Source organism: Phialemonium atrogriseum, assembly GCF_030411735.1.
Source record: "Phialemonium atrogriseum strain 8032-3 unplaced genomic scaffold QBC33scaffold_5, whole genome shotgun sequence".
In the NCBI taxonomy this organism is placed as follows: domain Eukaryota; kingdom Fungi; phylum Ascomycota; class Sordariomycetes; order Cephalothecales; family Cephalothecaceae; genus Phialemonium; species Phialemonium atrogriseum.
The window spans coordinates 317,837-341,548 of record NW_026848142.1 but is presented as its reverse complement, the minus strand read 5'-3'; the positions used below and the strand labels follow the sequence as shown (position 1 = coordinate 341,548).

At 56.2% G+C, this 23,712-nt stretch overlaps 8 protein-coding genes across 8 annotated transcripts; 4 read left to right on the top strand and 4 right to left on the bottom strand.

Annotated features, from left to right (window-relative positions):
• Window positions 1-202: 202 nt before the first annotated feature.
• On the bottom strand, window positions 203-1,852 carry QBC33DRAFT_529507 (Dor1-like family-domain-containing protein). Its single transcript, XM_060427149.1, has one exon. It carries the CDS (start codon window positions 1,588-1,590, stop codon window positions 283-285), a length of 1,308 nt encoding a protein of 435 aa, XP_060286110.1. The 5' UTR covers window positions 1,591-1,852; the 3' UTR covers window positions 203-282.
• A 201-nt stretch (window positions 1,853-2,053) lies between these two features.
• On the top strand, window positions 2,054-3,690 carry QBC33DRAFT_304349 (TLC domain-containing protein). The gene is made up of 2 exons (XM_060423427.1): window positions 2,054-2,900; window positions 2,972-3,690. The coding sequence occupies exons 1-2, from the start codon at window positions 2,418-2,420 to the stop codon at window positions 3,554-3,556; spliced, it is 1,068 nt and encodes a 355-aa protein (XP_060286109.1). The 5' UTR covers window positions 2,054-2,417; the 3' UTR covers window positions 3,557-3,690.
• On the top strand, window positions 3,350-4,397 carry QBC33DRAFT_304331 (uncharacterized protein). The gene has a single exon (XM_060423425.1). It carries the CDS (start codon window positions 3,715-3,717, stop codon window positions 4,351-4,353), a length of 639 nt encoding a protein of 212 aa, XP_060286108.1. The 5' UTR covers window positions 3,350-3,714; the 3' UTR covers window positions 4,354-4,397.
• A 1,609-nt stretch (window positions 4,398-6,006) lies between these two features.
• Window positions 6,007-9,718, bottom strand: QBC33DRAFT_446291 (uncharacterized protein; the record flags this gene model as incomplete). The annotated part of the gene is made up of 3 exons (XM_060424364.1): window positions 6,007-6,032; window positions 6,133-9,442; window positions 9,521-9,718. The coding sequence occupies 3 exons, from the start codon at window positions 9,716-9,718 to the stop codon at window positions 6,007-6,009; spliced, it is 3,534 nt and encodes a 1,177-aa protein (XP_060286107.1).
• A 741-nt stretch (window positions 9,719-10,459) lies between these two features.
• Window positions 10,460-16,379, bottom strand: QBC33DRAFT_609354 (uncharacterized protein). Its single transcript, XM_060432384.1, has 5 exons — window positions 15,608-16,379; window positions 15,141-15,484; window positions 14,492-15,083; window positions 11,151-13,854; window positions 10,460-11,096 (listed from the first exon to the last, which is right to left on the bottom strand). The coding sequence occupies exons 1-5, from the start codon at window positions 15,966-15,968 to the stop codon at window positions 10,733-10,735; spliced, it is 4,365 nt and encodes a 1,454-aa protein (XP_060286106.1). The 5' UTR covers window positions 15,969-16,379; the 3' UTR covers window positions 10,460-10,732.
• Window positions 16,380-17,416: 1,037 nt separating this feature from the next.
• QBC33DRAFT_446873 (protein phosphatase PP2A regulatory subunit B) lies at window positions 17,417-19,294 on the bottom strand (the record flags this gene model as incomplete). The annotated part of the gene is made up of 6 exons (XM_060424400.1): window positions 17,417-17,440; window positions 17,500-18,083; window positions 18,158-18,809; window positions 18,887-18,984; window positions 19,082-19,122; window positions 19,251-19,294. The coding sequence occupies 6 exons, from the start codon at window positions 19,292-19,294 to the stop codon at window positions 17,417-17,419; spliced, it is 1,443 nt and encodes a 480-aa protein (XP_060286105.1).
• Window positions 19,295-20,314: 1,020 nt separating this feature from the next.
• On the top strand, window positions 20,315-21,653 carry QBC33DRAFT_529485 (uncharacterized protein). The gene has a single exon (XM_060427148.1). It carries the CDS (start codon window positions 20,619-20,621, stop codon window positions 21,615-21,617), a length of 999 nt encoding a protein of 332 aa, XP_060286104.1. The 5' UTR covers window positions 20,315-20,618; the 3' UTR covers window positions 21,618-21,653.
• Window positions 21,654-21,981: 328 nt separating this feature from the next.
• Window positions 21,982-23,521, top strand: QBC33DRAFT_304040 (uncharacterized protein). The gene is made up of 2 exons (XM_060423424.1): window positions 21,982-22,608; window positions 22,775-23,521. Exons 1-2 carry the CDS (start codon window positions 22,346-22,348, stop codon window positions 23,301-23,303), a joined length of 792 nt encoding a protein of 263 aa, XP_060286103.1. The 5' UTR covers window positions 21,982-22,345; the 3' UTR covers window positions 23,304-23,521.
• Window positions 23,522-23,712: the final 191 nt, after the last annotated feature.

The window sequence follows — 23,712 nt, the reverse complement described above, 5'->3', positions numbered from 1 at the left end:
TACTAAATCTAGAGTAAGCTCCGGTCACACCATGGTCGATTGGCGCAGTTGGTTAGCGCGTGGCACTAATAAATGATGTTCTCATCATCTAAGCGATGCCAAGGTCAAGAGTTCAAGCCTCTTATTGACCAAGTTATTTTTTTTTACATTTTTGTAGTCTACTACTAGTAATTACGACACGGCGAAAGCGACAAGAGAGGTCTAGATGTATAGTACACTACGAGTGTCACGCGTCTTTTCGATAGTTTGACAGCAGAAAATCGAGACAGAGTCTCTGTCTTTTCATTTGTGCCCCTTTTCTTTTTGGTCTCCTACAATAGACTCTAAGCGACCTGCTAGCAGACGATGCCGTTTAATTACTTCCACCCACTCTTCCTCCGCTTCACTGCCAACATCTAACCCGGCCAAGAACAACCCAAAGTCTCCTCCCAAGCGCCCCAAACTCCCAGAGCAGTACAACACCTGTGTCAGCAGGCTGTCCCTGGACGCCTGGTCTTTCACTGTCGGTAGATACAGCCGTAACGTCTCCAGCAGCATATCCACTAGGTAGAGGGGGAACGTAGACAACGCCGACGGCAGAGGCTCCAAGGCATCCTGCTTTCGCGGCTGGGCCCCATCGGGATGTGTGTTGGCGGGGAAAATACTCCTAAACATGGAGACGATGGCGAAGCTCTGCTCCCTGAATATCTCGATATACCGCTTAAGATATCGCTCCGTCTGCTGCCCTCCCGACCAGGTATTGCCGCTCCCGATCGACTTCTGCCGGCCCTTCTCCTGGTCCGCGAGCTCTCGGAGCGGCTCCAGGGCGTCCAGCATCGCCATGAGCGTTGCCAACCGGCAGACGAGAAAGAGCGCGCCGAGCACTCTCTCCTGCGACTCATGCCCCTTCCCTGGGCTCCTGGCGGATTCGAGGTCCGGGAGCAACCGCCGTAGCCAGCTGACGGTCCGTAGCGAGGCTGCAAGCTTCAGGTTTGGCGCCTTCAAGGACCGGATGAGATCCGCCGCCATGGTCCGCATCGACTCGTCAGCCTCGGCGGAGATCGATGTCACCAGGGCGGACTGCGGATAGAGAGCATGCAGCCTGCGGATGTGCCCGTTCAGGTCGATGGCGGACGAGTAGTTGACTGGCGCCGTTGAAATGGCCGACGACAGCAACGGGGGAAGCTCGAGCACGTCGACCAGGCGCTCGACGTTCCTCGAGAGGAGCAGCGCTTTCTTCCTCCTCGCAAGAACCTCATTTTCGCTGCTCTTGTTATAGGTGGTGGAGAAGCGGACTGCCTCCTTATCAAGTCTTGGAATTGAGTTCCGAAGCTCTGCAGTGCTCGCAGCGAGCGAGGGCAGGGACTTGTGGAGAGTGGAATGGTGAGCCGCAGATTCGATGATCGGTTTGTGAGACTTTTTTGACAAGGATTGGAGTGAGAGCAAGAGTGAATGAGACGCTTGGGAGAGTGATTGCGGCTCTGTACTGTCTAGGGATGAGAAGGGTTGAGAAGCGAGCGTCGTCAGATACTCCAGCGAGGTTGCATCAGCTACCGGTGAGGAGTCGGAAGCCCCTGAGCGTGACAGGAGGTCGTGTATGAGTTCAGCCATGTTGAAACCCGGTTCTTCATCTCATATCGCACATTTGACGTGGTCTTCTAAGTCCTGGCTCCCTGGTGTCCAGAGGGATAAGCATTGATATGCAGGGTACGGATACAGTTATGCCGTCCGCAAGCAACGGTGGGGCAGTGCCAAACGCGAGCCCTCCGACTCGTTACAAGCACTAATCGCTGCAGTAAACTGTTACTGCGTATACTTCAGTATTCACGGCGTCGCTTCGACTTCCAGCAAAGTATAGGTAGGTAGCTGCCTGACTCGGCGTATGCCAAGCCTCCAATCAAGATCACGTGGACGATACAGGCGCAGGATGGATTACTAATAATGCTTCGCAACCAGTTGTTGAACCACTAGCTTGGCCATCCAAATGTTAGCCAGTAACTTTGAACTACTCCTATACGGGCTTGCATTAACACACTCCGGATAGCGATTTAAGGTACTGCACTAATAACCACTTTCATGGAGAGCTGTAAGCGGCATCTTTGAGTTCCCCAACAAAACCTAGCCACCAAGGTTTAGGCACACTACCCCCCTGAAGCCTCGGCTTGCCGCGACTGGCGAGAAGGTTGATCACTTCTGCCTGTCGGGCAACCACCTGAACGACTCATCCCTTAGCATCACCTGGTAGGGCCTCGTCTTGGGGATTCGGGGCTAACCTGGTCGCGTGCCATCCACCCAACCGCCCATATATAGCTTCGCCACCCCGCCCGCTCGATCGAGCCCAAACCGAGAAAGCTGCCGTCTCCAAGCACCCGCCTACCCGCGAAGCTGTCTCGGAGGCCAAAGATATCTCTCTCCGTATTTTCAAGCCGGCAGCCGCGATGAAGGACCCGTTCTTTATACCGCAGATTCCTGCTTTAAGCAAGGCGGTTCAGCCATGGGCAGATCGATATGGCCTGCCGACGCTCTCGCTTCATATACACGAGGTTATCGTCTTCACCCTGTTCTACACCTTCATCCAGATGGTCATATCGCCAGTGCTGTCGACATGGCTTTTCCCCTCCCACTACCCGCGAAACTCGAGGGGTAAGAAGGCGAACTGGGACGCCCATGTCGTGTCCCTCGTCCAGAGCGTCTTGATCAACGGCATGGCCTTGTGGGTCATGTTTGTCGACGATGAGCGCAATCAGATGGACTGGCAGCAGCGAATCTGGGGCTACACCGGGGCTGCTGGTCTAGTCCAGGCTATGGCGACTGGGTACTTCGTGTGGGATCTTATCATGACCGTCAGCTATCTGGACGTCTTCGGCTTGGGACTGCTCGCCCATGCGTCTAGTGCTCTGGCCGTCTACTCACTTGGGTTTGTAAGTGTTTCCCTGCGTTTGATATCCATATATCCTCTGGTTCCGTCTCTAATAGGCCGTCCTCTCCGCAGAAACCCTTTTTGAACTATTACGGATGCACCTTCATCCTATACGAGCTCTCCACCCCGTTCCTCAACATCCACTGGTTCTTTGACAAACTGAACATGACCGGTTCAAAGGCCCAGCTCTACAACGGCATCACCTTGCTAGCCACATTCTTCTCCTGCCGTCTGGTATGGGGCACCATCCAGTCCGCCTTTGTGTGGCGCGACATGTGGCGGGCAGTCCACACCGCCCCGGATGCGGGCTACGCGGCGGCGGCCGCGCTTAACTCGACGCTGGCCGACCCGGACGAGAACATGATGGCGTTCGCGACGGACGCCGGGCCGATCCCCGTCTGGCTGGCGGGCGTCTACATCGCGAGCAACATCACGCTCAACACGCTGAACTGGCACTGGTTCTTCAAGATGATCACGGCCGTGAAGAAGAGGTTCGAGCCCCCCAAGCCCGCCGCCGAGAAGGGGCCGAACGGGGCCGTCTCCTCCGCGGAGGCCACGGGCGCCGGGAAGGCGCTCGGGGCCATGCGGAAGAGGCGGAGCACCATCGAGGGGATGGTGCCCGACAGCGAGGAGTTGCGGGAGGGTACGATTCAGTGAGCAGGCAACAGAGGAATTTTTTCCGAATTTGCCTGTTTTATTTTCATTTTTACGTGATAATTCGGTTGGGCTGGCGTGGTAGTCGGGTGATTGTGATGCCCTCACGTGTCGTTTTCTAGCGTCGCCTGTTGGGCCTCATTTGACCGCCATGTCTCACTATGGCTCAGCAGCGACTGAACAGTTGCATTGTGTCTGTGTCCAACCTGTGGCGTCTCTCTAGGGTTATCAGCATCGGTGGAGTCGAGCACAGGTTTTATCTTGGGAAACATGTTTGGGGTAATGGTTGTTTACAAGCATGCAGTTCTGCAGACGCAGACCACCATATTCCAAGAAGGTTACATTATGCAAATCAGCGCTGCCAAATGCTTACACACGCTGACATGCTCGACAATTACAAAACCACCGCCATCGTCATACCACACCGCCCGGCCAAACCCCTGCCTGGCCCACAGCCCAACTACCCCTTCCCAGTGCCTGTCCGGAACACGGGAACCTACCCCCCTCTCCCCCCTGAATCGACCGACGCACTCACTCACTCCTTGACAATGCCCGTGAGTCCGTTTGTGACACCGCCAACGGCGCCAACGCCACTGGCGGCGCCGCCGGCGCCGGCGAGCAGGCCCTTGAGGGCGTCGGCGACGCTGCCGAGGCCGGTCGTGTCGGCCGAGTTGCCGGCGAGGCCCTCGAGCTGCGCCGTCAGGTCATCCAGGCTGGTGGCGCCCTTGATGAGATCGGTGAGGGTGTCGAGCCTGGGTTGGGTTGGGTTGGGTGGGTCAGTGAGGGATCTCAGAAGATGATGTTTCCATGGCACCTGGGGGTATGTATAACTCACTGGCGAGCCTTGATCTCGGGGGTGAGCTCCTTGCCGATCTGGACGGTGGCCTTCAGGGGAGAGGCGGCGGCGAGGGCGATGAGGGCCGAGGTAATGAAGGTCTTGAATAACATGTTGGATGGATGGTGGGTGGGTGGTGGTGGGTAGAGATGGTAAGGAGCGACTTTGGGTTGTTTAATGAACGTTGGGTTTGACTGAGGTCTATCAAAGGAGTGAATGTATTTGGAAGTGAGGCAGAGGCTTGCTGATAGAAGAACTCTTGGCCAGCAGATGGGTGGGCATGCTGTGCTTTATAGTTGCCTCGATACGCGACACTCGACCTATTCAGCGCCATTTGAGCGAGTCCCTCACCTTGGGCTTGAACCCCGTCCAAAGACGTAATGGCCTCGGCCAATTTCGTTCTGCGCACATCTTGATACCTCACCCTTCCCCCGAGTGTGGTTCTTCCTTGGCAAACCCCCCGGGCCTGCGCCTCTGCCCCTGAATGTCGACAGGTTCTCGGAGGAGGCATGCAGCACCACGCCCCTGCGTCAAGCACGATCGACAACTTTATACCGCCGATCTGCCATCTCCCTTTTTGAGTCTTCAATGACGGATTGGTGATCTTCATAAAATGCTCTGTACTTGGAGCTGGGGCAAAGGGGAAGGGGTGGGGCGCCAGGTGGGAGGACGTCAATGCGACCCTACCAGAAAATGGGCTTCCCCATTGTCAGGAACGAGCGCGCGGTAGAGACGCAGGCGCCGATCGCAAGCCAAGCAATGCCACCGTTCTGGAGGGCATGGGCTCTGCCGGTGAAACAAGACAGTGGCACGTTTTCTTCTACGGATGAGGGGCCGATCGAAATCACGTTGCATTGACAGAAGGCACTTGCCGTTGATCGGCCTTGGGCGGCCATTGAGCGTGGAGTATATGGATGACGAGCTCCATGGCCGAAACATGCAAGAGCTGATCTCTATCAAAAAAAGAGAGCAAACACGCTGGTAGATCAAAGGAAATGCGCCCTCGGACCTAGGACAAGGAGACAGCCAGCGCTGAATGAGCTTTGGGGTAGGATCCTCGTCGATGACCATCTCCTGATTTCCGTCGCTGGCAGCAAAACAGCCCAGAACCGACGGAATATATGGACATAATGGTCCCACGTAGAAGAGAACTGATGCGTAAAAGTAACTAGGTTAAAGCTATGTATGTATAATAATTTCTGTTCAAAAAGGCTACATGCTGTTGTATATGTGATGCTCAGCGTCTCCTCCAAACCAGTGCTCATGATGCTTGTCGCGAACCACACTTGCTCGTTCCCTACACAGTATTATACTGAAGCCCCCGTCCCCCCACCAGCCTCCCCCGCCTGCTCCTTTCGAAAGTATACCGATCATCGCCGCAATCCGCATCGCTAAACACGCAAGTTGGGAAAAGAAATTGCGAGCGCACCACCCATGCATGTCCTGGCTCTTTGACAGCTAGAGTCACAGGACTGAGAAGTCATGCGTAATTTCCCCAAGGCGCTGCTGCTCCTGCGGTGGAAGAAGAAGAAAATAAGTCCCTCGTGGTCACGTCCACCACCTTCCGTCGTCAACTTCACTTAAGGCTACGAGGCGCCGTAAACAAGGTTGGGAGACCTCAGAATCCAAAGGGGTTCTGCGGTGCTGTGGTTTCGGTTAGCTAGATGTACGACATGCCATGTCATGGGCATCGCGACGTGGGTAGGTAGATAGGTAGGAAGGCAGGACTGGACGAGCAACTTACTAGCATGTGCAAGGTTTGCCCGACGTCCCGTTGGCTGGGGTGCTAGCTTCGCGTCTCCCGTCATGCCGAACCGCACAGGGGGTGGCGGACCAGTCTTCTGCGCCACGAGAGGCTGCATCGGGGCCTGCTGTTGCTGCTGCTGCTGCTGTGGCGGGGCTCCCGCGTTTCCAAACCCCTGCGTGAACGGCATACCCGTGGCCTGCGGCTGCATCTGACCCGGCATTCCTGTCCGCTGAGGCTCCATGGGTGGCGGGAGGAATGAATTGACACCCCCCGTCGGCGCCCCGCCAAAGCCCTGCCCGGGATTGAAGACCCCCGGGTAGCCCGTGGGCTGGGCCTGGACGGGCGAGAATTGCTGGGATCTGGGGTCCGCAAACGGGCTCTGCATCTGCTGCGGCCCGTTCGCCATGGGCTGCATGAACTGGTTCTGCCCAAAGCCAGGCTGCTGCATGCCTGTCGGGTAAGCCATCATCGGCGCTGCGGGGGGCTGTTGTGCAGCCTGGAGTTGCTGCTGTTGCTGCATCTGCTGCATATACTGTTGCTGTAGCCGAGCCTGGTTGATGTCGTTGAGGCTCTGGCCCGGCGGTGCGATCTGCTGTTGATACATGTTCGGGTTGCCCGTCATCTGCGGTTGCAGAGGGGGCGGCGAGAAGGCGCTCGGCTGGGCCGACTGAGGAGCCGAGAGAGGCCGCAATGGAGGTGGTGGCATGAGCGCACCTTGTCCCTGCGTGTGTTGCGGCGCCATCGGTCGCTGCCGTGCCATTGCCTGGGGCATCTGGCCCAGCTGCTGGGTGTTGATCGTAGGCGGCTGCATACCGGAGAAGAAGGCGGGGGTGGCTCCCGTCTGCTGGGGCACTTGGGCCGGAGGAGAAGTTGTAACGGTTGGCGGAGCGGCAGGAGGCTGAGTTACAACAGGTTGCACCTTGGTCGGTTCCAGTGGCTGCGATAGCAAGGAGAGGTCCTGCATAGAGCCGGTCAGTTGCGCGGCCGGTCTAGAAGCAGGAGCCGCGGAAGTAGTCGACGGTGCCTCTGAGGGCTGTGTTTTCGATGGCTTCACATCCCAAGCGTCGTCATCAAAACCACCGGAGCTTTTCGAGGCGGGAGCAGCACTGGCAGCAGGTGCTGTTGCTGAACTTGGTGAAGCCGCGTCGCTATTTGCATCCTTCTGCCGCGAGAAGGCTTTCGGGTCGACAACATCGTTCGTCTGAACTGCAGGTGCGGGACGGCCCTTTCGAGTGTTGTTGCGCAGAGTTCCCCCGGGACCCGAGAATAGACCGCCGCCGGCCTCGCCATCGTCGCCTCCGGCACCCTTCTTCCCTCGGGCGTACTTGTTATCCAGGAACCGCATCACCTTGATGATGTCTCCTTCACGTAAGCCGAGGTTGCGCAGGACGCTGGCGTCAACATCGGGGAGGACACTCTCGTCCATAGAATCTCGTGAGAAAGCCTGCGCATACCGCTCGCAGAGACCCACGGCAACATCGCACGACAAGAAGAACTGGAACCAGTCGTAGTCGGGCTTCTTCGGCTCCACCGATGCCCCAACCTTGGAGGAGGCTGAAGTAGGGCTCTTGATGGAATCCGGCGCCATCTTCTTCCGGAGGCCGGACAATGGCTTGTCTTCGTCCAAGGATATCCCCGTGGCTCTCTCGACGTATTCCAGGTCCTCCACCGACATCTTGGCGACGGGGACCGCGATCTTGACGCCGTTCATCTTGTGAAGGTTGATCTTCCCATCCTTCAGCCCCAGGAACTGGGCTTCCACGCTGAACGACTTGGATCGGTCGGTCCATGTCCGGACCTTCGAAGGGTCGGGCTCTGTGGAAGAATTAGCGGCTCTGCTGAATCGAGGTGTCCCCCTGTTCTCATAACAAAACTTACTTGACTTGCCAGACCGCGACGACCCAGATCCATCTGGCCGTCCGTTTTCGCGCCTGCTTCGCTGTTGTCCCGCACTGTTACTACGTTCCCTGGCCGAAAGACTGCTATTCCTCTCGGGCAAACGCATCCCTGGGCCTACCTCTGATGATCGATTCCCCTTCTCCCTCTGCTCTGCCTGCTGTGCCGCCTTGACGGCCTCCTTCGTGAGCCGCTCTTCCTCCAACCGGTTCTGCTTGACCGTCGATTTCCCGGCGTTGATGCCGGCATGAGACGACGTGATAGGCGAGGAGACAGGTCCGGTGATCTCGATATAGCTGCTCGGCACGACGCCCTCCTTGCCGTTCTTGAGTCTGCGTACCTGCCACCATTCCTCGCTCTTCGTATCGTCGATGATGATGACCTCGTCGCCAACACCAACCGTGACCTCGTCGTTGCCCTGCGCCATGAAGTCGTACAGCACCTGGCCCTTCATCTGGGTCCTACCGGTCCCGGCCATGATGACCTCCTTTAGGCCCTCGGCGCGCACGGCGCCGGCCAGCTCGCCCAGCGCGCTCACGATCTCCTCCGCGGTATCCTTAGCCCCCGCGTGGAAGTCTACGCTCTTGCTGGGCCTGACAAGTTCCATAAACACATGTTTGCCTTCGCGCGAGTAGTGCGTCATCCGGTCGGCAGTCCATTCCTGGGTTGGACCATCTTGGGCCCTCTCCGGTGCTATCAGGATGATGCCCGTCTTCAGGTTAATCCCCAGCGTCGTCGGCATCTTCTTCCTCTTGCCCATCACGGAGACCATCTCGTTGATATTGTACATGTGGAAACTTCCCGGCTGCTGTGACGGGGTCCGCGGGGGCTCCTCCGGGGGCTCCTCAGCCTCGGGCGCATAATCGTTGAAGGTGATGTGGCGATCGGGCGGAGGAGAGCGGTAAGTCTGCTCGATGGACGCCATCGACGGGCCCCTCGGCCGGGTAGGGAGGGGTGGCGACTTGGCCTCGTCCTCCGACTCCTCCGACGCATACTGCGGTCTGGGAGGTAGGGATAGCGACGGCGCAGCGCGCGTGGTAGACGCCGAACGACCTACCATCACATTTGCCAGCGCGGCCGCGGGGCCCGATGCAGCTGGGCTGCTTGGTTCTGAAGGAACGTTTCTGGCAGGGAGTGGCGGGCTAGCCAGATCGCTTGGAGCTCGGGCCGGAAGCGCAGGAGGGGCAGCCTCCCCCTCCTCCTCCTCTTCTTCTTGTTGTTGCCCCTCGCCATCACCCATGCCAATATAGTTGGCAGGCACGAAGCCATAGTCACCATCGTGGCCGGCCAAGATCCAGTCAGGGTCCGAGGAATCGAAGATCTCGAGCTTCGCGTCTTCGGGAAACGAGAGCTCCTCATCGGTTTGTCTCGTATACTCGTACAGGGCGCGGGCGTGAGAAACAGGTCGTGCCTAGAAAAACCCCGAGAGTCAGTCGCGTGTCCATGGCCTGGCCGTCAGGGTGTTAAGTTTCTCAGAAAGAATGCTCACTTCTTCAACGTAATTATTAGGTATCAAGCCCGAGGGTTCATCCTCGTCCTCGGCGGAAGCCTTCTTCTTCGCCTTCCACCAGTCATCCTCCTCGCTCTTCTCCAAGAGGTATAGGATGTCGCCCTCGCTGATTTGAAGCTCCCCTTCCGCCTGCGGAGCGTAGTCGTAGAGGGCCTTGTAGACCCCCAAGAACCCCATGGCTTGGCTTAATGATGCCGGGACTCGGCGTGTCTCGTTTATTCGATAGCGAAAGATTTCAGAGTCTAATCACGGAAATGGTTAAATCGCAACCGCAGGACATGCCAACATGGGAAGTGCGGTACTGAAGAGGGATTCCCAGTGGGTGGGGCGAAGGCTTCGCCGATATCGTGCGTGGCTCGGCTTTGCAGATCGGGCGACGGAGCGGCTCTCGAACCGCAATTGGCTTTTATGATCGGGGAGAAGACAGACAAGACGTCGTGAAGACAGACAGAGCAGCAGAATCGGTTCGGCGCAGTGGTACTGACATAATACTGAGCCGCAGGACAAGCTTGATATTCCCAGAGACGTTTCAAAAGATGCCAATACCGATGCTGATTAAGGTCTGGCAAGTCAAGCCTGAAAGCTGCCTGGACTCCCGGGCGAATGTAGTGACAAGAGCGGAGGACGTATAAACGGGCGTCCGTAAGTGCGAGAGGCAAGCGGAAACCGCCGCAATATCAAACTCCGCGGCAGGGCGCAGAGTGGTCGAGTGCAAGCGTAATGTGATGATGCTCCTTGCTCTCCTTTTCCGGTTGCTAGCAACTGCTGGAGGCTCCATCTATGATAGATTGGGCACTCGCTTACTCTACCAGCGGGGTGGTTCTAGCAGGGGGAATGAAAAAGAAGTCAGGCACGTGACTTGTCACGAGCGGTGTTAGACGGCGAAAGCACACATCCAGGGGCTCTGAGCAATGTAAACCAAGAATTAGGCGATGTTAGTCTTATTAGTTTCTTCCCAGCACAAGGTCCTCTTAACCTGTTCCTAACGACAAATCATCAAATAAAGGCGTAGAAGTATTTCAGCCAGAACCCATGTCCTTCCATGTCTAAAAGCAGAAGAGTGGAAACCTCGAACCAAACCGATTACAATTTGTTCACAGCATACTTCACTCCGCTCGGTTAGCAAAATACCAACGCCAATATAGACCAGCCAGGGGCCCCCTTCCAAGCCCTCGCGGGTTCTAACCCCTTCTACTCCTTGGGCGGCGAAGACGTCATCGCCCTATCCACCCTTCCCAATTTCCGTCCAGAAGAGTCATCACTCTCGTGCATCGAGTCCTGACGCTTGCTGTTCTTCCGCTGACTGCGCGTTATCACGCCGGGGAAGTACCTCGGCTCGTTCGCATCCAGGTGCAGATCGCGTATGCCGTCTACCGGCGTCCAGGTGCCTTGGGCCTCGCCGACCTGCGCTGCGACTCCGGGGGTGGTAATTGTCTTCAGCGAGAGCGCGGGCGATCTCGGAGGCACCCCCTGCTGGGGGCTGCTGCTGTTGACGTCGTTGGTCACTGTCTCCGAGGCTGGCGCTTCAGGGGCGAGAGAAGTATAACGCTCGACCCTAGGTCACTGTCAGGGAACGTCTCGAAAGGGGGTTTGATTACGGGAGACTCACATTCGCTGTTCTTCCAGAATGGTCTGGTAGCGGAACTCCTCCCTCCTGTCCGGCACGTTCGTCTTGGCCATGACGTTTCCGCGAGCTCCCGGCATATGGAAGTCGGGTCCAAGCCATTTCTGCTTTATTGAATACTCGTAGCCGCTCTGCCTGACCGAATTCTTGGCCAGTTCGCACATGTCGACAGAGCTGAGCTTGTATATCTGCGCCGCGACAGCATATTCCTCAATCAGTGGCTCCTTGGTGAATGCAAACTGCAGCGGATCATCCGTGGACAGCGAGACGTTCAGGCCTCGTTTGAAGTACTGGTAGAATGGATTCCTTTCGTAGGTCAAGAAGAGGGCATTGTTGCTGAGAGGTGACATCGCTATGCCAATCTGCTCGAGATAGAATATGTATTGCAGGAGAGGCACCTTGCGCAGCAGCAGGCCATGGCTGATACTGTGGCAGCAGAGAGCGGCGGCGGCAAGATGCTCGCTGTCTCCAGCCTCTCCGCAGTGCGGCCGAAGCAGGAAAGTGTTGAAGCCTCTCCGCTTTCGCCAGAAGTTCAGAGAGGCCATGTTTGCGAACAGGTAGTAGATCCAATAGCTGTAGGGAGGGTTCTGTTTCGTGTCCCATGCCCTGGGAACCGGAAACTTCTTGAAGAGTCTCCGCTCAACCTTGCTCTCGTCATCCACGCTGTCGAAACCCACGACCCTCTGCAGGAAGATGTGGAGCTTTGGGCGGCTCGAAGGATCCCTGGTGACCTCGAAAAGGGGCTGGAACAAATTACGGATGATCTCTTCCATCGACTCGAGGTGATTGGCCGCCTTGTATACATCATACAGTCGTGGGATCTGGATCAGCCACCGAACGTTGTGGGAGAAAAGCTTGTTATCGACGACCCATGCGGCCAGTTTATCCCACTCGTCAACCGACCTGCCGTAGATGGAGATCCGCCACTCCACCATCTGATACTTGCTGGACTCCAGGTCAGAAATGACCTCCTTGGTGATCTCAGCAAGGTATCGCCCCTGAATGTGGTTATCCGTCTTAAGGAAAATGGTGCGCAGGCGCGATTCTCCGACGGGGTTGTATTTCAGGTTGAACTTATCAAAGCGGTGGAATGAGTCAGTGTGGGCATGCATATCGAGGGTGTCTATGCTGAGATCGTATGCGGTCAAGTTGATGCTCTCGAAGACCTCTGCCAGCGTCAAGTACTTGCCATCTCTATACAGCACAACCTCATCCCGGCTCTTCTTCATCTTGCTCTTGATGAACCGCAAGAGATGCTTCTGATTCATGCAAGCCGAGTGGTGGACGTGGGTATCGACCTTCCTCACGTTGTAGAAGTCGCGATGTGGGACGCTCTTGCTGTCGGCTGTCTCTTGGTACTCGTTCAACAGGATGTAGAGATTAAATTTCCCCTCGAGATATTGCAATCGTCGGAAGGCGAAGCTCTTGCTCGGGCCGTCAGACGAAACGGCGACTATGTCCTCCAGGTCCATATAGTATTCTTTGATCGTCGGGACCTTGATCGCGGGAGACTTGGCCTCCTCGGCTTGCTTGTTCTCGTAGACCTGATACACTCCAAACTCGTCCAGGCTATACGTCATTTCGCTTGCTCTAGGTAGAGGCTGGAGGTCATTCATATCGAAGTCCTCCCCGATGTCTTGGCCGGCCTTTCTCCTCTTGCCGCCCTTATCAAGCTGGACATCCCAGGGTTGGCTGGGGGGTTCGGGGGGACCGTTCTGGCTGTCGGGTGACAAGACCATACTGTTCTGTATGCTGTTCGAGACACTGTTCGCGGTATGTGTACCATTCCTCTCTCGATCCTCAACCCAAGCCGGCTCAGGGGGAGGGGGGTAGATGGGCCAGTTTGGATCGTCATTTGGGTTATCATCTGGTCCCTGGAGGGACAGGCTTATGTACTTGCGGCGGACGTCCAGGACCTTGCGGATATTTCTAAATATCGTCATTATCTCAGACGTAACTTCAGGGTCAGCGTCCAGGTAAGCGGAGCTGCCGACCCCGGCGACAGGCTCGGCGCCTATAGGCGGCAACTGTTGGGCTGCCGAATCTGGGCGACCAACGGGTGCACCCATTCTGTTAAGCTGGGTGTAGCTGCCCCGGCTGGCCGGATCGCCGGTGTTGAAGGAGCTTGGATCCCTCTTCGGAGTATTCTCGACGTTATTCTCGTACCCTGCACTAGGAGGCAACCCCGCGAACCTGTTCAGACCCGTCGGCGGGACGGAACTGGAACCCAAGTCGAGGGGGAACTGGTTCGTAGCCGACGAAGCACTAGCCGTCATGAGAGGACTGGACAGTGGAGTTGACTGCATCTGAGCCCATGAATTGGGCCCTGCCTTTTGCGCGTCCATCTGAATTCTTTGGTAGAACAGCTTGGCGTCTGTCTGAGTCATTTCCTTTTCGGCAACGGGATCGTAGAAGGCTGTTTTCTTAGGCAGGTCTCTCGGGAGCATTCCTTCATGCATTTCCGCAGTGTCTGTGGGTTCGTCTGCTTGCCCGTCACTTCCCCCCGGAGCAGAGATGACCTTGGGGCTGTCGGCCTTTGTTGTACGATTGTCGGCGGACAAAACATCGGGGTCCGTATTAGCGTCATCCTCGTCGTCCGTGTACTGGTCACCCGGAAATTCGGTGGCAGTATGCATCGGGGAGTTTGAACTAGACGAGGGATCGTGGGAGACGTGGGAGACGTGGTAGTCTATATGATCAGATTGTCAAACTTTGCCCGGGAAACTTCCATTGCTGGACTGGTTGACCTGTTCCATCTTGATAGACGGGCAGATCTTTACCCTTGAGAAGGTAGTACAAACTTACCAGCCATGGTGAGAGAAATAACGATGACCGGATCGACTATCGAGGAAACGGGCTTCCGTATGCGTCAAACGTCGACACTGGGGACAAGGAGCAGTGAAAGAAGTATCTCAATCACCCCTTAATGCCTACGTATGTAGGTTGTTGGTATCGAGGATCAGCGGTAGACACCAACAGATACCGAGTCAGAAAGAATTAAGCTTAGACCCCTTGGCTGTGTGTCGGCTTTGCTCAGACGACGCTATCCTTCGGCGAATTATGACGTACCAAACCCCTTGCAGAAGGGCTGAACTACGCTAGTGCCGACCCTAGCCGCTCGGGACTTGACCTGCCAAGTCGCTGTTACGAACGAAGTACATGGTACTTGCAGTTCACGATCACTTAGGTTGACGGCTGCACACTTGATAGAATCCATAAAACCAGGCTTCGACTGCTACAATTACCTTGCGGCTCGAATATCATTACAATACACACCGCACGTAAAAGTAGCGTAGCTAGCCGGTCAAATCAATCGCCCTTAGCACCCGTAGTAGCTTTCCCCCTCGCTTTCGGTGGCCTTTTCTTCCCGTGAAACGAGTACAAGCCTCCTGCGAAGAAAACCACGACGGCTCCCAGCAGCGTGCCCGGCGCCAGCCGATTTCCGAAAAGCCAGATGCTCAACAGCAGGCTAACCAGTTTACGGATGTTGAGGACGATGGTTACGGTCAACGCTGACGACGCCGCAGCGAGGAGGTTAACTCCGCGGATGCATGCGTACTGGGTCAGCACGTTGAGGGCCAGGAAGGTCAATTGGCTCGGTATGCGGATCATCTCGAGCGCTTCCTGGACGCCGGGTGATATATTTGTATACTCAGCGAGGAATCGCACTGGAAGCGGAACCGGCGCGCTGTTTGCGAGCTTCATGAACTGCCTCGTGAGGGACGGCAGGAAAGGGAGGAATAACGGAAGCGAGAGAAGATGCGAGTAGAAGAGGTTCTCCTTCCACTGGGGCCCGTATATTCTGTAGGTCTCTTCGGTGTAGAGGCCCATGATGGCGGACAAGACCTGTGCGATGAACAGGATCGAGAGACCGGTGGCGAAGCTCGAGTCGTCGTGGTGTTCACCGTTGGCGGTTCCCTGCCAAAATGTTAGAGGCATAGGCTCGGCATGTTGAGCATGCGACAAACAACAAACCTTGGATTGTGCATCAGACCAGGCGGCAGTGACGACTCCGACCGTGAGGAGCAGAACAGCCACAACCTGGATACGCGAGTACGTCTTGCCATACAGACTGCCAGCGAGTATGGTGGTGATGCTGCCTCCCGAACGTAAAATAATATGCACCGGCACCGATATATCGTAGCTGAAAGCGTGGTTGTTTAGGACGTTGATGCTGAAGAACAAGACGATGTTGACTAGCCACCTCCGGAGAGGAACGCGATTCGGCTTGAGGAAAAACGGCGGCCGCGTGCGGTCAAACTGCGAGGGGAGCCCAACGATGGCCACGAAGAGAAATTGGACAAAAGTAAGGAGAGTCCCTTCAATGTTTGACATGGTTAGCCTACCTAACCCAGCAACTGCGAGCGCAAACCCCGGTTTCCCAATTCCACTCCGTATCCTCGCTTCTTGTGTGTGTGGGGGGGGATTCGGGGGAAACCTACCACTACCCGGCTCGACCTTCACAATAGCTTCGAGGGCGAACACGTTGGAGCAGCACCCGCCAAAGATGAGGGAGAGCATTGCCCCGACGGCCAGCCACTGCGGGATAGTCTCGATGAACATGCGCCCGGCGAGGGCCATTGCGCGGCTGAAAACAGGGCGGTTGTCGTCGATTCCGTACATCTCGGCCTTCTCGAGCGAGGGAGCTGCGTTGATGACGCGGGTCGCCGGCTTCGCCGTCGTCGCGGCGGCGGCGGCAGCGGCGGCCCTCTCCCTCCGGTCTTTGCCGCTGCTGGCGGCGGCGGCAGCAACGGCATTTTGCTGCGACTTGAGCTGCGCCTGGCGGCGGCGAGAGGCTGTCATGGCCGGCCACGTCACGGCGAGTGTTACCAATTCATAAGCGAAGGAAGCTTCCAAGCTCCGGGAGAGCGGCAGGAAAAAAAAATTAAAGAAAAAATTAAGGGTGACAAGGCGGGAGACGCGGATTGTACTTGGGAGGGCGGCCGGGAGTGAGTGGCGGGGTACGAATTACACTGTGGCCTTTTCCCTCTTCAGGCTTCCAGGAGGAGTGGAGTGAGAGGAAGGATTGGAAGAAGGAAGGAAGGGCTGGGAAACGACGAGACAAACTAGGTACCGTAGGTAGGTAGGTAGAAAGAAAGGGTTTGTTCGAACGGCTTTGGATTCCGAGCAACCCGTCTGGCCAGTTTCCCAATCTCACGGCCCTCCCTTTCTACCACCATTTTTAATTTTCATTTTTCTTATCCATTCTATTTTATGGATTTTAGTTGATTTTTTCCCGCCTGGTCGCAAAGTAGGTACCTACAGTGGTGGGGATCAACGGGGACGCAGGCAGGGTTCCAGATTGCCAGCGACCACTAAAATTACAAGATGAATAGTGAAGCTTCTGGTGCAGCGCGGGAACGTCCAGTGGCTTGACCATTGCCGGGCCTGCTGGGATAGATTTCCTCGGTACATACGGTATGTCGGGGGTTGCATGCGTCCACATGCAAGGTACCGGTACCTTCCCTTTGAGGAAATCGACGACGGCATGACCTGACGGACCTACTAGCCAGCTAAGCTAAGTTAACGTTGCTGGCCACCTCTGCGTAGGCGTGCCATTATCCCTACATTTGCGCTAGTCTATAAGTTTACCTCTTTTAAGGCCCGGTTGTTTTACACTACCTTAGGTTGTTCCATCCCGTATTATCGGCGATTTCCCAGGATTTGCTGTGACATCTCCGCCATGGCTGAAATACTGGATGCGTGCGGAGATGTAGTAAACAAGGAGCAGCCACGTCTGTCACGTCTGAACGTATCTTTCTCTGGCTACTCTGACTATGGTCTATGCCAACTATGCCAACCCTCGGCTGATTATAGCCTTGCTCTCTCACTGTAGTAGATGCAAGCCCCGGTCGTTCCGTTTGACTGTCCGCCATGCTGTGTCTCACCTGTTCACTGCCAGCTATAACAGACACTGGCTGATCTCCCAAACACGCCTTCGGGCGGCTCTTGTTCTTTCCCCCCCCCCCTCCTCCAGCTATCAACAAACAGCAACTCCCACACCCCAATGCATGGTTTCCGCCCCCACCTTAGCTTATGGTTCGTAACTCATGCGACCTTCCCATACAACCGTTGGTCTCTAGTCGCTGGAACGCCAGGAGAAAACGAGAATAAGGATTCGAGATTCTGGACCAGTATCCTCAAGAATCCAACCTCGAAAGCTCACCGGCCACCGCAAAATGAGAAACCTCGGAGAGGGAGAGTCCAGCCACCAACCGACAATGCCCCAAGGTATCGTGGAATCTAATCCTCTAGAGCGCAGAAAAGACGAAGAGCTGGTCTGCAGTTAGAAATCGCTCGTGATTGGACCCGTTTTGAACATGACAAGACTCACATTGTTCGTTGCTGCAATTGCAATGCTGTCCTCGAAGGGATGCCAGCTCATGTGTAGGATCTTCTTGTTGAAATCGATCTGGTCCGCGTCCGTCTCCTTGCGCATTCTTTGGCCTTGTCCAGCTGCCGGGCTACCGGCTCGTGAACCGCCCTTTTTGCCTCCGTTCGCGGTTGGGCTCGTCGCCGAGTTGATCGGTGTCGGAACCCCAACCTTCTTAGCCTTGAAGGCCGACTTGTCGGCCTGAAGAACGACCTCGACCTCCTTGTCCGGGTCAGACGGGTATATCATGAAGTTATTATTATAACTGCCTGTCATGACGTTCTTAGCATCTCCGGAGAAAACAACCTCAAACTTGTCGAAGATGCTGTCGTTCTCGTAAGTATCGCACAGACGAGGCCGAAGGTGCTCGTGAATCGGGATCGTCTTGACCGGCTGTCTCTCCATGTTGACATCCCAAATCTTGACCGTGAGGTAATCGCGGGAGAGGATATATCTGCCGTCGTGGGAGAAACGGACGTCTGAGATGGACGAAATGATCTCGGAGAAGAAGGACCTCGACGAAGGGTCTTCCTCTTGCTCGAAAACTAAAATTTGGTCGCGAGTTAGCAAGTAGGTTCCTCAGTCATGTTCCTGCCAGGGGTGGGTGCGAGACACGTACGTTTCGCATGTTGGTCACATAAGGCGCTCTCTCGCATATCTGCAAGCTTGATAGTTCCCTTGGAGCTTGCGTACATGAACCAGTTGCAGCTCATGGGGTGGAACTCGGCAGCGGTAATCACTTCGGTCAGCTCCTCCATATTCGCTGGCTTGATATCGACGATATTGAAGCTCTGGTCCTGGATGTGCAAGTTCCAGAGGTTTATGCGGAGGTCGTCACTGCTGATAAATGTCTCCCCATCACTGTTAACCGAAATGCTGTTGATGTGGTATGCATGGGCATTGGCGTAGGTCCTCCGGGGAACGGCGGCCACTACGGTGTCGTGGTGGGTGAGACGCGGCAGCTTGAGCTCGCTAGCATTCCTGAACCGGGGTTGCGATATCGCCCTTGGAGCACCTCCGCCGCCGGCAAGGTTTGCTGGCGTCAGGTCGTGAGACAGGTTGTTCTCCGCCACTACCTTCAGCGACTTCTCAAAGACCTTCCACAACTTGATGGTCTTGTCGTTGGTCGAAAGCAGAAAGTGCGACGCATTTTGTCGCCGGCACCACTTGATCTTGTTTATCTTCTCCTCGATCTCTAGGGACTTCAGGTAGTCGAATTCGGGTTCGTGGGATTGAAACTCGGTATGGAATTTGTACTCGCAAGTTTTTTTCTGGTTCCAGGGTCAACATAGGTGGGGGGAAGGGGGGTGCTTGCATCGCGGTTGTGGCCGCAGGTTTCCGAACTGACCGTCTCGTTTCGCTCAAACAGGACGACGCGTCCACCTTTGTCACCGGTCGCCAAATAGTTTCCGGTGTGGTCGAACTCAACGGTAGAGATGATGTCGGCTTGTTCGAGGTCAAGTTAGCCTAGCCCATAGCTCCAAGGATGAGGCCTGGTGAGGAGCAGGGTGCATAAGGGGATGAAAACGCCGGGGTCTCATACCTTCGGTAATGTCCTCGACATCGCCCTTGTCGCCGAAGCATCTGGAAGAGAGAGATTTAGCAAGAGCTGTAGAGCTAAAGGTTTGAAAACATCATGGCCATCGGCGGGTCGCCAGCAGTCCGGCAGGCTCGAGAAGGGCCGGAGGGAGAATCAGGTTGGTGTCACATACTGGGTAAACTTCCATGTCGGCGGGTTCGCTTCCGCGTCTACCATCTTCTGGATGAGTTGCTGGAGGTGGAGGCCGCCCCCACTCTACCAGAGAAAAGTGGTTAGGGATCGAGAGTGGGCGGTCAGGCCGAGAAGTAGCGTCGCTGGGGATGGATGGCGACGATGCGACGAGCTCGTATGAAGCGGTTAACGCAGAGCGCGGCACCGAGGAATGACGCAGCAGAGAGAAGGCTGCAGTTGCGGCAGGGTAATGAGGTGAGCCGCGGCGGCAGCTGGGATACAAGGTATCTTATCTAGATGGGTAGATTAGGTACCTAGGTAGGTGAATGGAGGATAGGTTGTGGTTGAGGCTGAGATGAGGTCGGTAGGGTAACGTAAGGTAGGTGGTAAGGTACCTGGGTAGATCGAGATAGGTTAGTTCAGATCTACGTCTCTACCTAAAACCTACCTAGGTAGGTAGGTAGGGAGGTGGGCAGGGTCGTACCTTCGTCAAGGTGGGTAGGCCAGACGTCAATGTGAAGGCAGGGTCAAAGGAGGTGCCGTGTTGCGCAAATCGATGTCAGTGCAGGTGGGAAAAGTTGAGCAGTCGGTGGCCGCAATTGACGGGATTCTGGAAAGACAAGAGGCTCTCTTGACGCCACAGTCACGACTGGCGAGAAGCTGACAAAGGCAGGAGAAATCTGGCAGCGATGTGGGATGGAGGCTGGCGGGGAAGCGACGCGGGGTATCGGGAGGGCAATGCTGGTGAGGTCGGGAGAGGCTGGGCAGTTTGGAGCTTAGGAAGACGCCTTGGGGGGCAAGTGGGTTATTAAGCTCGAAATGGCGATATGGATGTTGGTGGGTGGGAGTGATGTCCCGATGTTGGCGCAATGACCACAGTCTAGCTGATGCTTGCTCTGAGAGCCAAAATCGATAATCGCCGAGCGTGCATCTGGTCAGTGCCCGCCTTGCCCGCCTTTCAGGTGCCACCTCGCTAAACTTGGACACCACCTACCACACAGTACAGATTACACATGGAAAAATCTGTGGTGGCAGCGCCAAATAGGAGCTTTGACTTTGGCCCTACCGAGACCACCGAGAGCTAATAAGGTACTTGATTTAAGTGATTCTACAACCCTTTACACGGTGCAAACCGTGTTGAACCGAGGTACCGTTTAGATAGGTAAGGTCGGGTTCCATCTACCAAGAACCTAATCATCACATCTAGGTAGGTTGTCTGCGTATATTTTGTGTCACTGACCTCGCGGAGCTAGGCAGTGATCACCTTATTTCGGTGTTGTTCCCCAACCACGGGACTGATTCAAATCCCCTCCCGTTTTCAGGATTGTGCACTACTGTCACCAATTATCTCGTTGCAAGTGGAAAGATTATGGGGGATCGATATTCCAGCAGGGACGAGGCAAAGCGTCAAGGGAAGAAGCCGCAGTCGGGCCCGGACCAGGCAGGGAACTCAGAGGTCATCCCTGATGAGTCAGTAATAGGCCGAATCACAAGCTCAGCAGCTGGGCTCGCGGGTGCCGTTTTGGGTGGCCCGTCCAGCAATGCTGCCCTCGCCGCGTCCTTGTCTGGAGAGAAAGGCCAGGCCTCCACGGCGAATGACAGCGCACAACGAGTGGGCGAGAGCTCGGTCCAGTGGCAGCCGGGGCCATCGAGGGTGGCATCCTTCCGACCAAGCCAATCTCAGGCCCATGTCGCAGCGGAAGAGGCAGCGTTTGCAAGCTTCCTAGACAATGATGGAAACATACTTCAGGCTGCAGAGCCGACCGATGCAATGGACAGGGCTTGGCAGCCACGCGAAGCCATGCCTAACAGTGGCGATTCGGCCGGTGACCTTAACGCTTACAGCTCCGTCACCGAGCAGCAGAAACACGATGGGCAAGCAGTTGTAACTCTCTTGTCAGAGGGCGGCGACGCGATATTCCCTGGCGAGATTGAGGACGAATCGATGACACCACAAGAAAGTGAAGGTCTTCGCCGAGCGTTATTTGGGGATGCCCCTGATGCGGCAGTGCCCTCGGAAGAATGGGATAACGTCCTAAACTTCGTGCCCGAATATCTTCGACTGGGGGTGAATGCGAGATATTGGGAAGACGTGCCATCAAATAGCCAAAAGGAGAGGGAAACTTCTGTGCACGTGGGAGTCTCCGATCCAGGTCAGGCGTGGCAGGTTTGGGTTGGACAATGGTCCGACGTCCTCACCAGGTACACCGACGAGGTCTGGGGTGATCTCAGTTCTCTGGTCGAACAAGCTCGCTCAGAGGTCGCGCAGCTGGACGACGCAAAGCCCGAGGACTCTCCTCCCCAAACCAAAGCGCTCAGGAGACTTAGGGCCATTCTTGGGCATTTACGGGGTCAGCAGAGCAGTTGACCCATGCGAAGAGGCCACGGCAAAATCGTGGCCTAGTGTGGTCCACTGGTTCTGCAGCACGACTCACGAGCCATGACGGCCAAGGCGGCCTGGGGCAATGCATGTCACGTGGCTCGGGCGCTAGTGGGATCGTTGCCCAGCCGACCGGGGTTGGGTGTGTGCAAATGACATCACTGGTCTAGAGCTTGTGTAGATTATCCAGTGCCTAGGTACATACCATTTCACAATTTTGAATGATCAAGTCAGCAGCAGTTCTGCATATCCAGGTACTCACTCTTAAACGACAATACATTGGCCTGTAGGAGCGAGCCGAAATCTTTTCCGAGTCGGCTGCAGGCAGTGTCTATCGTGAGCCTGGGATCGAATCCGGTTTACTGTACATACATACTAGGTTATTCTTGCAGCTTCCGCTATGCATCTCTAGCCTATAGCATACCTTCCCACTCCTTCGAGCCATTCATGGTTGGTTGTATATCAGACTACTTCAGCTGCACCCCGAGTTTCTGCAGTTTCTTGCCCACAACGCAGGTACGAGGACAATCAATTGTTTGTAAACTTTCAGACGACCAGACCGAATAGCCTGCTAGTTTGAATCTGTTGCGACTTGCGCCGAAACCACTCGGTATAACAGTTCCATTCTATTTACTCACCGATATATTGGGCCCAACCCGATCGAAATTCTGTCCCCGGGAGCGGTGAGGAACAGAAGTTGCGAAGCTTGGGCGGAGATGGGAACAAGCAGGCGTCAAAGCCTTCTGCGTCGAGCGGCAACAGTCCTCCTCTTCGCGGCGCCGCTTCCGACAGTCTGCGCATACCAGCAGCCCTTCCAGCCCGCCGAGACCGCAGGAGCCCTTGCGAGACGACAAGGAGGATGTCTGGCCAACTTCTACAGCTGCGCCGACCAAGGCGCCGCATTCAACAACATCTGCTGCCAGAACGGCCAGGTTTGCCGCTTGGATGCAAACAATAACCCGGCCTGCTGTCCCTCCAAGTGAGTTTGCATCCTTGCACCTGCTCCCACTCCCACATTTTCGCCGCCACAGAAATCACATCTCGAAGCCATCGCGGCACATTCTCCCTCCCTCCTCCCGCCGCCCTCACACTCAACCCCACTCCTCAGCCCCGCAACTAACCACCCCGTCTCCCCCCGCCCGCAGCGCCGTCTGCACCGGCACCGCCCCCGCGACCTTCGTCACCCCGACCGGCGGCCCCACGCCCGTCTCCTTCGTGCAAAACCCCTACTTCTCCTTCCCCTACGCCGCATCCTCCTTCGCCAACCCGGGCGCCTGCTCCGCCGCCGTCAGCCAGTGCAGCCGCAACTACGACAGCTGCACCGTCGAGCTCGGGGGCAACAACAACGGCAACGGCGGCGGCGGCCACGCCGTGACCATCGTGGTCCCCGGCGGCGGCGGGACCACCGTCGCGCCCGCCCCCGGCGTCGGCGGCGGCTCCCCGGGATCGGCCAGCGCGACGAGCATCTGCTCCAGCCTCAGCGGCGTCGCGTGCGGGGGGCTGAGCCGCGACATGTGCACCAACAGGGGCACGAGCGTCGGGCGCTTCTACTTTGGCACCGGCACCGCGAACGTTGCCGCGGCGACGGGCGTGCCGTGCAACGGCGTCGGCGTGGCTTTGGCCGGGGCGGTCGGCCTCGCCGGGGTTGGGTTCGGGGTCGTGAATGGCCTGTGAGCGGCGGGGTTTTCGTGTTTCGTTTTTCGGGGCAGATCTTTGGATCCCGTTCTTGTTGAAAAGCGACTGGGGTGGGTTTTGGGCTGCTTGGGGCCTCACTGCTGTTTCACAGCGAGTGTTACGGGTACATGATTGATTTCTCTATATATTTGGTTTGCGAAGAGCAACGTAGATAATGAATGATGAACGATGCGACGATGTCTTCCCGACCGGGGTGATTCAAATTAGTGTCATGACATGTTAACAGCCTATTCCTCCACACGGTCTATTATCTTATTCTGCGTCTCTCAGGTCATCATACTACCCAACACCAAACCTATCCAAATGCGCAAGTCTTGCACGAGTCCCTTTAAATTACCCAAAAATCCCATGGCAGTTCAAATCCGACAGATTCCCAGGACGTCCTCTC